The sequence below is a fragment of the Macrobrachium rosenbergii genome, chromosome 55 (assembly GCF_040412425.1).
Source record: "Macrobrachium rosenbergii isolate ZJJX-2024 chromosome 55, ASM4041242v1, whole genome shotgun sequence".
Lineage (NCBI taxonomy): Eukaryota > Metazoa > Arthropoda > Malacostraca > Decapoda > Palaemonidae > Macrobrachium > Macrobrachium rosenbergii.
The window spans coordinates 36,486,209-36,501,108 of NC_089795.1; the positions used below are offsets into that span (position 1 = coordinate 36,486,209).

A 14,900-nucleotide genomic window follows, 5' to 3' on the forward strand; every position below is an offset into this window, starting at 1 on the left:
GAATTTATGAAAATTTCGGCTGAGTTACCGCCGTGTAAGAAAAAGTTTTCAAAAATTCACCATAAATCGAAATATTGTGCTAGAGACTTCCAATTTGTTGCAAAATGAAGGTACATGATTGAATATTACTAGAATGTAAGAGTTTTAGCTTACAATTGCATTTTTTGACCATTTCGGTCGAGTCAAAGTTGACCGAAGGTTGAAATATTTTGTAGTCGATGTACGGTACGTCCACTCGGCACCCAACAGACAATTTTAGTCGACGTATGATACGTCCAATAGGCGTTTAAGGGTTAATATTGATAGTTATATTTTGTGAATGGTGTTACTAGTTGTGTAGTGTAAATGGTATGTTGTCAGACATGGGGTGCCAGTTAAAAAACTATTAGATTTTACAAGATTAGAGGTATCTGTAGGAATATCAGAGAAAATTACTGTTAGGTTATAAAGACCACTAAGTCATGTATCTAGAATCTCATAGATCTCGCCCAAAGGATTTGTTCCTAGTGAGAGGTGAAAATGGAGCTTGGAAAGCGGGGTAAGAAAAGACTGAGTAGAATGGATGCAAGGTAAAAGTCAAAGTATTGCAGCTGAAATCCAAGAACTTTGCAGAAAACCTTTATTACCTTTAGTCTGCCATTTAAGGTGCACTGATGTGGTACCCAATTTATACACTAAGCATGTCATATTTGGTACTTTTGAAGTCTTTTTATATTTCACATTATTGAATGTGTAAGTCTTTCATGTTTGGATTACTATAAATACAGTAAAGGGTAATTGTTGATGTCAAGATGGATTTTGAAGTACTGTATTTAGATTAATTCTGTGTTATTTATTCAGCATGTATGTATTGGATTAGTATTAAAGGACTTCTGATAATCAGACAAAAAATCATGTTCAAACAGAAATTTCGTAAATTAATTTTTTCCCCAACAGGTGCTACAACATCTGTATTCCCTTATAATAACCGCATGAGGGATTATTTGATTGCTACAAACCGTGCAGATATTGCAGCATTAGCAGATGCAAATGCAGACATGCTCACCCCAGATGAAGGGGCACCGTATGACCAGTTGATTGAATTGAATCTCTCTGAATTGGAACCTCATATTAATGGCCCATTTACACCAGATTTAGCCCATCCTGTTGATAAGGTACGTCATATTTTGTTTTTGTTCCAGGGATATACTGCATTTTAGTAGATTGAATAGACTGTGAATAAATTTCTTTCCTAATTGCATTGTATATGAAAGAAATCCAACACTTTTAATTCATGATGGTGAGAAATGTCTCAAAATAGGATGCATGACCACTTTTCATCTTCGTTTATTCATTTCTGTGTATTCATTATCTCTCTGTTGCTTTTTATAATTTTCATTAATATTTTTTCTTGATGGGATTTTTTTTAACTGCTTTACATTTTACCATCCATTACCCTAACATTCAGGCATCAAGCTTGTAAGTTGAGTTGTCACTTGAATGTTGCAGAGATTAGGGCCACCAGCTCCCCAGGAAAACTGAAAATCTGCAATTAACTAGAGAAAGAGAGAGAATTCATGTACTGTACTTGTACTATGATGCTACAGTATATCTGTGGCACTGTAGATTTTTTTTTCATTTATATGATTAATTTAAAAAACTCAAAAACAATCTAAAAAAAACATTACTTTATAGAAATTTGAATGTATGATATTTGGTAAAGTCAGTAAATAGAAATTTTCCAAGGCATTGTATAATTGGGTATACAGTATATTATTATTATTATTATTATTATTATTATTATTATTATTATTATTATTATTATTATTATTATTTTTATTATGATGATGATACATTAGTTTTTAGAGGCTGCTTAGTCATTTGCAGACCTTCAGAGGGCTTGTCTGAAGGATATGTACTGAAACAGTAGTTCGGTGTTGAGTAAAAGGAAAGGACAGCCAATTGGGAAGAAATCCAAGGGAATGGATGGAAAGTAAAAGAGAAAGAATTGCAACTGGGGCTGAATGGACCCTGCAAAGAATCTTTAGTATTGTTTAGCTTGCCATCCAAGGCACACTATTATTATCATCAAGTAGTTTAATCAGACCATTGAGTTAATTGATTTAGCTTTCACAGGGCTGGCCAAGGTAACTTGGAAGAAAAATAATTTTCAATGACCCGTTATGAACATTGAGCAGATTTTCACACATTGTGGAAACCTATGGTCATGCCTAACTATCCATCGATTGAAGTTAATCTAAGGTGAAAAATAAACCAAGAATACATAACTTTTAGATTTGAAAGCTTATATTGACACATTCTTTCATTATTTATGCCTGCATTTTTGACCTGTTGGTAAATTCAATGATAAGAATATTTTTACATAATTTTTATCTTTATATTTTTGTCAGCAGTGTTTTAGCTGAAGAGAACTACTGTATATTTTATCTTATACCCAAGCAAAAACCAAACAAAGGAAGCATAAGACATAAAACTCACTGCATTACAGATCGAGATCGCAGACATAAACTCTTCATTTTGAACCGAGATCACTTTATAACGTTTTTCCCGAAGAAAAAAGAGCCCATATTCCTAGGCTAACCTAACTGTGGCAGTACAAAGGAAGGAAGCCTAGGAGAGGGATGAAGGCTAACTAACCAACCCAAAATAAATGTATAATATAACGAAAATTACTAAAAAATTTACCATGTGGGAGGATAGGCAGGCCCAACACGACATGAACGTGAAGGAAGAGCCGACCTCCAGTATCCACCTCCACCATCTCCATCCATCCGATAGCACAAGGTCAAATGAAAGACTAATCTTAAATGATCCAATGAAATCATGTTCCCATAACACCAGAGAAGTGAGGTCTAGGTTCACTAAAAACCCTATCAACTACTACCTTGTTTCTGTGTATATGAAAAAGTATGAGAGGTAAATGTGTAGCCTGTAACACTGAATTCTTTATAAGGCAAGTAAACACAAGAGCCTAAGATCAGAAGTTCATGGCAGGACTCTGATGAATTTAAATAAATCCGACTCCTATACATTTTCTAGGGTGTCTTGGAAAACTACGTATAATAAATTTATAATGAAACTACACCTACCTAATTGTTTCCTGTAATCATACTAACTGTCATGAAGCTGTAATCGTACTAACTGTCATGAAGCAACTTTAAGAGAACACTTGGAAGACAGACATTGGCCAGTAGTAGTTGCTGTCATTATTAGCACTTTATTTGGGTTCTCAGCAACTGTAGTTAGATAATTGGTTTAAGTAAAGTCCTGGGTTTGCAATTTTGTAGTCAAAGTAAGAAAATAATTTACAGACAGTTGTCTCTCTTCTACTTTTTTGTAATTGGATTGTGGTTTATATCCAACTGAAAGTGAAGCATACTTGATGATTATCATAAAGTGTATATACCCCCCCTTCTTGTTTGGAAACTTGAAGAACTTTATTTAAAAGTAAATCTTGGATGGATTTGCTCTTGGGTATGTAGAATTTTAAGTTTCTAGTAAGGCAGACCTTTGTATTCCATGAAAAAATTTTTGTGAAGAGCTTTGTTTTCTGTGGAATTAATGAAATTATGAATATAGCTTTAATGATAATTGATGGTCTTATCACTGAAATTACAGATTGGTGACACAGCTCGAGAGAAAGGATGGCCATTGGAAGTGAAGGCTGGTCTAATTGGTTCTTGCACCAATTCATCCTATGAGGATATGGGCCGTTGTGCCTCCATTGTGAAGCAAGCTATGGAGCATGGTCTCAAGGCCAAGTCTCTTTTCCATATTACCCCAGGCTCTGAACAGATTCGAGCTACAATTGAGCGAGATGGAATTGTAAGTGCTGGCTATTTATTTATTGTATTTTCATATACATTTGCTTTATAATTCAAATTGTTAACTTTTTGAGGCCTGCTGTGACTATTTATATAATAAAACAAGATGTGAAGACCCCAGAATTGTGAATAAATATTGGATGTCTTTTAACATGTCTTTACAGATGTGGCTCTACTTTTGCTACACATTAAACTTGATATCAGGTCTTGGGCAGGTTATGTAGTGTTTTACATCTGAGACAGCCTATGGAGCTGACCGCTTAAGTCTTTATCTTAAACACCTGCTTGGAAATATTATTCTACTTTGATACTGGGTACCTTGGCTTTTAGTCAAGTCTGTTTATAAAAGTTTTGCTGTGGAAATGCTTATAAAAACAAGGATGATTGCCTAAGGTATATTATAATATTTTGCTATTAGAGTTTGTTCTTGGTGCACCAGTATTTTACAGCATCTTAAAAGAGAAGGCAAGGGGCTTGTTTTAAATGCTAGGCTTTTCTGTTTTTCCATTTTAGGTAAGAGAATTGCGATCTCTCTGTGAACCTAAGTCTTTAGGCTTGATCTATAGCTACTGTAGTTTTTAAAAGATTCCTTTTCCTTTTAGGCAGAAACTTTAAGGACTTTTGGTGGTACAGTTCTTGCCAATGCTTGTGGACCTTGCATTGGTCAGTGGGATCGACAGGATATTAAAAAGGGTGACAAAAACACCATTGTCACCTCCTACAATCGTAATTTCATTGGTAGAAATGATGCAAACCCAGCGACTCATGCCTTTGTGACTTCTCCAGAGCTTGTCACAGCCATGTCATTAGCTGGAACACTAGATTTTGACCCAAGAAAGGATACTTTGGTAAGTAGTTTCAAGATTACGGTGGTAGAAATTGCACATAATTTGATTACAAGGAGAGTATCAGTTTTCGTATAAGTTTCACATAACTATATTTTCTCCGCTGCACTGGAGTTAGCTTTTATACTGTACATTATTAGATGTCACATACTGGATTTGTAAAGTGATAGCTTGTGAAATTTTTGTTTACTGTTTTGAAAAAATAAGATGTTTATTTCTTGATGATCACTGGTTTTCACAGGTTACACTTTCAGTTTGGTAATTATTATACAGTATGGTACTTTCATTACCTTTCCAGGTTGGAGCTGATGGAAAGGAATTCAAACTGAAGGATCCATTTGCTGATGAGCTTCCAGCTCGTGGTTTTGATCCTGGGGAGGATACTTACCAAGTAATAAAATAAATATTTTTTCTTATCTTACATTTCCTATTTTTCGTTTAAAGAATTTTTTTATAATCATTTGAGAAAGTATTTACACTTTTTATTGCAGCAATTTATTTTGAGGAGACATTATTTAGAATCAAAGTGTTTCAAGATCAGATATTTTATAGTACGTAGTAGATACTGTTGAACAATAAATTTTGTGTATATTTCCCTTTTCCAACACCTATTATGCAGTTTATGTAGTGTTTTTGGGGGTTACAGTATAGTGATGTATAAAAACCTGTGAATGTTGTATTTTAGTTCTTGAGTTGTATAATTGCAGAAACTGCTGCTGTTGACAAATTTTCCTGAATACCTAATGTATTAAAGTACACTGTAATTGTATTTTTGTTGGGGTTGAGACTTTAACTTTCTTGTAGACAAATTACTGCGTAAGATATTGTAGGAAGTGAAAGGTCTTTGTATAAATAATGTAGAAAATGAAGGGTCTTTTTGTGAATAATGTAGAAAGTGAAGGATCTGCATGAATAATGACTCTAGTAGATATTTTCTTTCCTAGTAACAAGGTTAATCTCTTATGGTAAAATCAGATGTCAAATAACCAAGTTCCTCTCGGTAAAAAAATTTATCCATGAATTATTCATTTTTATATTAGTCACCTCCTCCTGATGGTTCTGGTGTGGTAGTGGATGTTAGTCCTGAATCTCAACGTTTACAGCTTCTGTCTCCATTTGATAAGTGGAATGGTAAAGATTTGGAGGAAATGACTATCTTGATTAAGGTGAGCATCTTGTCCTTTTGGATAATTAAAGGTAACTTGGTTCAATTTGAAAAATATAGTAATGTTTATAGACATTGGATTTTTCATGTATGTAAAATATATTTTATAAAGATATGACTGTTTAACAATATACAGGACAAGGAACCATGCAATGGGAATAGTAGTCTAAGCCTTAACATGTTTATCCTACTTGCAGGTAAAAGGTAAATGCACAACTGACCATATCTCTGCTGCTGGTCCATGGCTCAAATTCCGAGGTCACTTGGATAATATCTCTAACAATATGTTCCTGACAGCTGTAAATGCTGAAAATGATGAGATGAACCAGGTACAAAATAAATCGACTGGTGAATGGGGCCCTGTTCCAGCAACAGCACGAGCATACAAAGCAATTGGCGTTAAGTGGTGTGTAATTGGAGATGATAACTATGGTATGTATTCATTTGGTTGTAATTGCCAGTGCTTAACTATTACATGATTATTTAACATACTTTGTGTTTCTAGAGTACTGCAAATTGCCTTTTTATACTTAAAACTTGAGGACATGTTAGTAAGCAGAATAGTAAATTCCAAATTTAAATGTATAGTAGTGAATCTCCTTAACCCTAATCACAAGATGAGGTGATCCATTTGCAAGTCACCTCAGTAATGTGGATGTCTTCCCAAACTTTGAAGAAATAAGATTTTAAACAAGTTCCCTACCTCCACCCCCACCCACCTACCCATAACTTTTTAGAATTTAACTATACAAATGGTTTCAACATCACCTGCCTTATGCATTGCAGCATTGCTTCCACATTCTATGCACTTCTGTCAGTTCTGCTTTCAGCATTTTTTTTAGTTTGGAGAAGTTTTTTTTAAGCTTATCATGACTGGATGGATATACACTTGTCTCATGCGCCCTTGTTAACTGATTGACCTCTCCATATTTTTGACACGCTTTTATTTAACTTGACTTCTCTGTGCTTGTCTCTTTGGGTCAAAACTTGTAACTCAAATTTTGACCTGTTCCCTTCGTCCAATGGACTTAAAATTTTGCATGGTTACTCAATCACGGTAACAATGCAACCTTACATGATCAGTAGGTCAGCAGTGACCTCTAGTGACCCTATAGTGACCTCTCCCAGTATCTCAGGATTTGTATGACGTGAATAACTTCTCAGATTTTTCATACCTATTCTGAGTAATAACTCTACGGATTTTTCAAACCACCTTCGGCTCGACAGGATATCATGTTCAAATTCGTTATCTACGGTCATAAATCGGTTATAGTTTCTGTCAAAACTAAAAGTATAAAATAAAAAAAAAAAAATTTAAACCTGCTTTTATTAAAATGCACTAAAAGTAAAAAATAATTTTTTGAGACACCAGGATTTTCTTACAATTAATCATGTCTACAAATATAAAAGTGTGGGCGCCATAAACTTCTTTTCTTGTAGCATTTCTTTCCATGTTTGGTGACCATGCTTTTATTTGTGTAGACATGATTAATTGTAAGAAAATCCTGGTGTGTCTCAAAAAATTATTTTTTACTTTTTAGTGCATTGTGATAAAAGCGTGTTTAAAAAAATTGTTTTATATTTTTTTATACTGAACTGGAGACTGGTAAAGGCTTCATTCAATTATTTGAACTTATGACCCCGTATGGTTGCTTTACTTGATAACAAATATATTTTGTTAATTGCAGTATTTTTATTTTGTGACGTTCTGTAATTTTTTCTGTTGAATGCTGCACTGTGTTGTTTGTTTTCATAGTATATGCTCGAATGGCTTCTTTCAAAGACTTCTTGCCATCAGTACCAAGGATACCTATGGGGGCAATAAGCTGAGCATGTAAGATGTTTTTTATAGCATCACTGATTGAGTAGTACTTGCACTCATTTGGCTTGCTTCTTTCATCTGAATTTACTTTGATTGCAATGAAACTTTGGAAGACTTTTTAAGAATGGATAAATTTATTATTTTTTTTTTTTCCCAAATTTGGCAGTCCAAGTTCAAGTATGAATGGGGCGGTGACTGTTTGGTCTTTTCCTGTTAGTCACCTTATTAGGGAAGAGGGGTTAAATGTTGAAAAAAAGTGAACATTTTTCAAAATTTGAGAATCTTCTACATAGGTGATCGATTGTACAGTATTCATATTCAGCTTGAAAATATTTAAAATTATAAGCAGGAAAAATGCAGAAAACTTATTAAAGAAACTATGAAGAATATATTGCCTCAAATCAAATTTTTCCTTGTAAAAAAATTGACTTCTGGCTTTTTCTTTACTTTTTGTATGTTTGACTTACTGAAGCATGATTCATTGAAATAATGTCTTTAAACTTGCCTTGTGGAGGCCGAATGGCTTTAGTCAAAGGAGTGTCTTGTGCATCTTACTTAAAAGTGCAGAGTTTAATCAGTCTATACGTATTATTTGTATAGAATGCCAAAAGGAAGAGTGTATGAATCATTAATCAAATTTCATGTTTTCAGGTTTACTACTACAGAATCTTACACATCAAATTGTTCATGTTTGTAGTCACTGAATGAAAGTTTTTATAAGCCTGATATTGGCAACCAATTAAACTGAATAAGCCTGATTTTTTCATCCCAACTTTGTGCTGTGACATGAAAATTTACTCAATATCAGCTAGGCTTTTGCCATCAGATGCTTCATTAATATGATTGGGTATAGTATAGTTGGTAATAAGATGCTGAATCATACTGTCGCATCTGTATGTACTGTAGCTATTATATTACCAGTACACACACATACAGTACATATTTTTGTCATGTATATTTTTAATCAATGTTTTTTCTGTATTGTACTGTATATTTTTTAAGTGCTCACATTTTTCAGGTTATTTGAGTGGCAGTTACTAGTACTGTAGCTTTCCCACTACTACTTTGTCTTTTAGAATATTAAAAGCAGGCATTGTGATGGAGTAAGAAAGATTTGTATATAGTTAAATGCATATCTTTTGTTTTTATATATTGCCTGTCATTGTCCCACTTTTACTGTAAAAAAACTGATAAGCTATGCTAAATGCATGTGGCTGGAAAGGTCAAGGACTTGGAAAGCTTGACCTGTTACTTGTTCCAAAGTCCAGGTTTGCATGAATTTATTATTCCCTTGAATGTTTTCTATATTTATGTATAAGTGATGCTTGAAGTATATATTATATAAAAAGGGTGATAATTATACTTCCTCTTTTCCTGGTATTTCCTGTTACATTAGTTTTATAATCTTGTGTTCCTTTTTAGTTCTTCAGGAAAGGTTATGCCAGTCTCACCTGGATGGTAGAATACTCATTGTTCCAGTTTTAACTCATACCATTCTCTCTCTCTCTCTCTCTCTCTCTTCCCATGTGTGTTATGGAGTATTATACTGTAATTCTATTACTGCTGATGTAATGAACATTTTCCTTAATATTATCTCACAATTTGTAGGTGAGGGAAGTTCTCGAGAGCATGCTGCTTTGGAGCCACGCCATCTTGGTGGGCGAGCTATCATTGTCAAAAGTTTTGCTCGTATTCATGAGACCAACCTGAAGAAGCAGGGAATGTTGCCACTAACCTTTGCTGACCCAGCTGACTATGATAAGATTAGCGCAAATGACAAAATTTCTTTGATTGGATTGGCTGATTTTGCGCCAGGGAAGGTAGGTTGATGGCAAGTCTACTTGAATTAGGAAAACTTTTACATTTCATTTTCTTTTTAATGTACAGTTTGCTGATTTTTTAAAAAAGGGTTGAGTTTTTGATGATGCCTCAAGCAATATTGTGTTTTCCCAAGGAAAACTTTCCCAATAGGTAATTATGTATCATAGTACTGTATATAGTGTAATATTACCATAAAGTTCGTATTCAAAGGATTTTTTGAAGTATTTCATCAATGTTACAACATGGTTTTAATATTCTGATTTTTTATTTTTTGTAAGTTAATTACAGTTTTTAATTAATTGGAACATTCTTCAACTTGCCTTTGCAGCCTTTGAAGTGTGTCATTACGCATCCTGATGGCTCAAAAGAAACAATTAGTCTCAACCACAGTTTCAACGAGCAGCAAATCTCATGGTTCAAAGCAGGTTCAGCTTTGAACAGAATGAAAGAAGTTGCAGCAGGACTGTAAGGCAGTGACAGAATTGACACAAAATTTTGTATATATTTTTTCTTGAAACAAAGTTTTCATTACCATGAAAGCAGAGTTAGTAATTTGTGTAGCGTGTTAGATTTTGTTGTTATTACTTCTAATATTAATAAGTAAAATTTTTCATTGTAATTCCAACATAAATAAGGACATTAAGAAATAATGCAGTATAGATTTGAAAATTGTTTTAAGCAATTTGTTAGGATTTTAGTGTTACCGTAATTTAGTTAATTCCGGTGATTTGAGGTAAGACAAACCATATTTTTTTACGTAATTTATTTCTGAGCAATCGGAATTTTTGAGGAGGAGTAGTTGTTGTAAGATAATGTGGTTGGTTGTAATTTAAGCATTTTAGGATCGTTGTACAGCAGCTCATTTTTTCAGAAGTAGATAATAAAAATTTGGTGATGGCATTACCCTTTAAAGCCTCCGCCATTGGCCTTTCAGTAAGTAGTGATTGTCCTATTTGTGGTTGGTAATGCTTTTTGTGCCTGGATAGAAGTAAACATACATACCAAGAATGTGATTGTGATTGCCCCTGTAGGACTTTTTTAATGAAATGAAATTTGGAATACAAATGTTTTGAAACATATGGGAGCAATATTTCTTGTGACATTGTCTTTGATTCAGGTTTCATCCTAGTACTAAGGCATTTAAGAGACCAAGGTTTGTTATCTTTTCATTCAAAATTGTTGACCATTTTAGTGTCCAAGTCATATGTACATAGTATAGTAAAACTGTATTTAGTAGAAGTGTTTTCTTTTCCCACTGTGACACAAGTTGCTGTTGTCTGTGTTTTTTCAAAACTTTGAGGTGTTTATGTCCTTAGGAGTCTATTGGAATTGGAAAGGAATGAATACCCTGAAAAACTGCTGCTGTTTATTTTTTACCTCTTTCATTTCAGCTTGGTCATATACAGAGTAAGGAGTTAATGGAATGCTTCATTTTACCTATCCTTCCTGTATCCCATTTGGGCAATCAACTTTGCATGAATGTGCATAAACTGAATAAATATTGTGTCAAGTCTTGTTTACACAAAGCTGATAACTCTATGAAGAGATTTAATGTAAAAGAATATCAAAGAAACAAGTGAAAAGATAATAATATAGTGTAAAAAAGCTATATTATGATTAGATGAATATTATTAGTCACACAATGACCCAATGCATGGTGGGAAAAGGTAGAAATAAACCAAAAAACTAAATTAGACAACAGTAGAATGTTGTACAAACTAAAATGAAGTAAAAATTTTCAAAGTACCACAATATTAACATGATTGTAGTTTTAAGGCGAATGACCTGTGGTGTTGTGCTACTCCAAAGTGACAATTTTGAAAAATTTCTGTAATCACATTACTCAAGTTATTTTGCTTGCACAGTAAGCATGAAAATTCATGTCCAAAATGTCATAAATATAAGGGAAGTAGTTATGACCTAGCTCTTTAACCTCAGGCTTCTGTAAGGTTTTGAGATAATTTGAAAATGACATTTGACTATAAATTCCTGCCAATATCAGAAACCAACCGTAAGATACAGTTTTGGAGAAGATTTATGTTGTCAAGGTTACACCAGTTGACTTCATTTATTTTTCATAGCAAAGTCTGAATGATATTCAAACTGATCAGTCCTATTATCATTGTCTGAATTGAAAATTTTAGATGAGAAGTGCGCAATGACTTATTACTTTCGCACAACTTGAAAACTAGCATATTCCTTCCAAAATGCACCGCACTGACATGCATGCATACTGTTTAGGTATAAGGACTTGAGTAGAAGAGAGTATACAACAGACAGATGGAAACCAAATCAGTACAGAGACATTTACACAACAATTAGAAATTCTCTTTTGATTTACATACATCATATTAGGTTGCCTAAAAGAAGAATAAGGGGAAGGAAATGACACTTGCGACTCTCAATGGTATTGACTGGTAAACCTTTGTTGCAAATGTAATAAAAATCAAAGGAGGAGTACTTGGCTCATCATGAGAGGAGAAGGGATCCCCACTAGGTCTGACGGAATCTAATCCCCGATAAGCCGCCAAGTAAGTTCAGTTAGGTTAGGTTGGCTAGGGGCTTGGATGGATGCCACGGAATGTTTAATGCCATTCCATACATATCTTCATTATTTCTACTAACTGTCATTCAGATTTTGCATAAAATCACAGTAAAAGATGGAACAAATTACACTGCACATTCTAGACAATGCTTTGGGGACCCAATTGCCTTGACTCCCGCTCTTAACTTGCTCCCTTCTCTTCTATCTGCCTTATTTCTTACACACTACCTTTCTTAGCTTTTAACCTCAGGAACAATGATTTGGGTGATCCCTATGAGGCTAGAAATAGGTTTCAGAGGTCTTGCTAAACTAATACACGAAATAATAGAACAGTTAAAGTACTCATTAACGCTAAAATATGTATGGGTGATAAGACTAATTTTCCATACTACGTATGGGATGACCTTAACCTATTGAATGCCGAAATTATACGTACATGTTTTGATTAACGAAAGTCTAATGTCTAAGGGCGCTGCACTTTATAACAGTCCATAATTTGGTGTCATTTCTACAAGACCATTAAGCCCATAATAAAGGAAAACACGAGGGCCATAATCTTCAGATTTGCCACGAATGAAATTCTTAAATTTTTTATATAATTCACTTAAAAATTACAAACATTTTTCATAGCACAACCATGCTTTTAGAGCACCAACATGCTAAATAAAAAAGGGAAATGGGATCGTATTCTTCAGAATGACTAATAACGGTAAAGTTATGTCGCATTTTACAGGCTACTGAATTTATTCAAAGTTTGCTACCTGGTTAGCACCTTAGATTGTGGTAAAATTTCTTTCATAAAAAATATATCTATTCGAGTTTAAGCTATAATAATGGAGGCTATAGTGTACAAAACTAGAGCTATTTGGAGTTATTACTGTAGGCTACATTTTCGTCAAAAATCGTCTGAGATGAATTTATTTGCAGTCTTTTCAGTAAGAAAATGACGTACAAGTGAGCAAGCACTTACAGAGGTTGCTACATGCTACATAAACCCTGCATTGCCTATTGTTAAAATTACGGTAGTTTGTGATTTCTGTCACGCATATCCGATATTGGGAGGTGGTGATTGTTTGAATGATGTCAAATACAATTCTTTTGCGCATAAAATCCACTTCATTGAACGCTGCACTCTGGACGATACGTAACCCATAATGAGCATCATCAACTTACCTTTGAAATTTTCTCCCAATCCTTTAACTTTATTTATGCATTTATTATGGCATAAGGTGCCACTATAATTTACGGGTCAGTGATAATTATGTTGGTACAACTTTAAACAAAAAAATAAACTCATTATTTTGAGAGTGGTATGATGGTGAGACCACTGGCTCACTTCCTTCGACCACCAAACAGCCCACTCACATGTCGGTCACTCCCGCCTTCCCTAATCCTTATGGCCACAGCCTAGAAAGACGGCGCCTATGGCGTTTCAGGTGGCTGAACAGTCTGGAAGCCAACAACTGGATTGCTAATCCGTTTCATAACTGACTGTATATAAGTTCCGCCCTATGGCATTCGCCCTTGCTGGTATAAGACAGCTTAAACCAAGATAACCAGGTGGCCATTGATGGTTGATGTCGCTTGTTAGTTTGGCAACATTGTTGTAACTTGCTTAAGATTGTGGAAGTGATTTGTATTTGCATATGATTACTGCATGGGCCAAGGCTTGCGACTATCGAAAATTATCAAGTAATTGAGACAAAAAGCACCTTCCATCAAATGGGTAACTCATTCCGGTCAGTTTTTGACGAGCTGCAGTTAAGGTAAATATATTGTGGGGTACTCCCATTCATTGTTAAAGTAGGCCAAACTTTGGGAGCCTGTTCATAACTAAGAGGGTAGTTGTCAGTATTGTATCCTAGATATCGTTCAGTTTTAAAAGTTTTAGAACCTTTTCTCATTAGGTAGCCTTTTGTTCAGCGTGGTGGGCTAGGGCCTACTTGCATTTGCCCGGCATTTTATTGTGTAGGCTATTCATAACCAGTTATGGGGATAAAATGTTTTTGTTTGTCTCCCTAGGCCTAGAGGCTAGTTAGGAAAGAGGAGGCCACGTTGGATTTGTTCTTTGAAACGGGTGATTTGGGTGGAGAGCAACGGTGGAATAAAAGAGGATCAGATGAAAGAATTAAGGAAGGCCAGGACACGGGAAAGTGCCGAAAGAAGCCGTGTAACTTTTGCCTGCATGCTACGTGTGTGCAGCCATGAAAAATATGAGTTAAATTTTATGTAACAAGGACTTAGCATAACCAAATGTGAATAAATATAAGGCTTAATATTCAAGTTGACCATCCTGGACCCCAAAACCTTCCAAATTGAAAAGGGCCAAAATATCACCAACAATACATCCTAACCTTACTGTAGGTTGCAGTGTCATACCTGGACAGTATAACCACACCAAGGATGCGGTGTTTTACTAGGCTGCCTTGGATTTACAGTAAATGCTACGTTTAGTTTTCTGAAAAGAAAACTGTTGTGCCGGCTTTGTCTGTCCGTCCGCACTTTTTTTCTGTCCGCCATCATACCTTAAAAACTACTGAGGCTAGAGGGCTTTAAATTGGTATGTTGATCATCCACCCTCCAATCATCAAACATACGTAATTGCAGCCCTCTAGCCTCAGTAGTTTCTATTTTAAGGTTAAAGTTAGCCATAATCGTGCATCTGGCAACGATACAGGGCACGCCACCACCGGGCCATTGTTAAAGTTTCATGGGCCGCGGCTCATACAGCATTATACCGAGACCGCCGAAAGATAGATCTATTTTCGGTGGCCTTGATTATACGATGTTCAGAAATCTCGATTGCGCCGAAGAAACTTCGATGCATTTTTAACTTGTTTATTATTAGTGCAGTACGATTGTGAAATAAATTTCTGAT

The 14,900-nt window shown here is 34.8% G+C and overlaps 1 protein-coding gene across 1 annotated transcript; it reads left to right on the top strand.

Moving 5' to 3' along the window:
- Window positions 1-878: 878 nt before the first annotated feature.
- Window positions 879-10,716, top strand: LOC136835114 (aconitate hydratase, mitochondrial-like). The gene is made up of 8 exons (XM_067098279.1): window positions 879-1,154; window positions 3,619-3,825; window positions 4,427-4,672; window positions 4,968-5,060; window positions 5,710-5,835; window positions 6,032-6,266; window positions 9,265-9,476; window positions 9,806-10,716. Exons 1-8 carry the CDS (start codon window positions 894-896, stop codon window positions 9,944-9,946), a joined length of 1,521 nt encoding a protein of 506 aa, XP_066954380.1. The 5' UTR covers window positions 879-893; the 3' UTR covers window positions 9,947-10,716.
- The last annotated feature ends 4,184 nt before the right edge of the window (window positions 10,717-14,900 follow it).

Coding starts and splice junctions, on each gene's coding strand:
- LOC136835114 (XM_067098279.1), top strand. CDS start 894: ATGTTCAAACAGAAATTTCGTAAATTAATTTTTTCCCCAACAGGTGCT. Junction 3,826..4,426: donor CAATTGAGCGAGATGGAATT/GTAAGTGCTGGC, acceptor TTTTCCTTTTAG/GCAGAAACTTTAAGGACTTT. Junction 5,061..5,709: donor CTGGGGAGGATACTTACCAA/GTAATAAAATAA, acceptor TTTTTATATTAG/TCACCTCCTCCTGATGGTTC.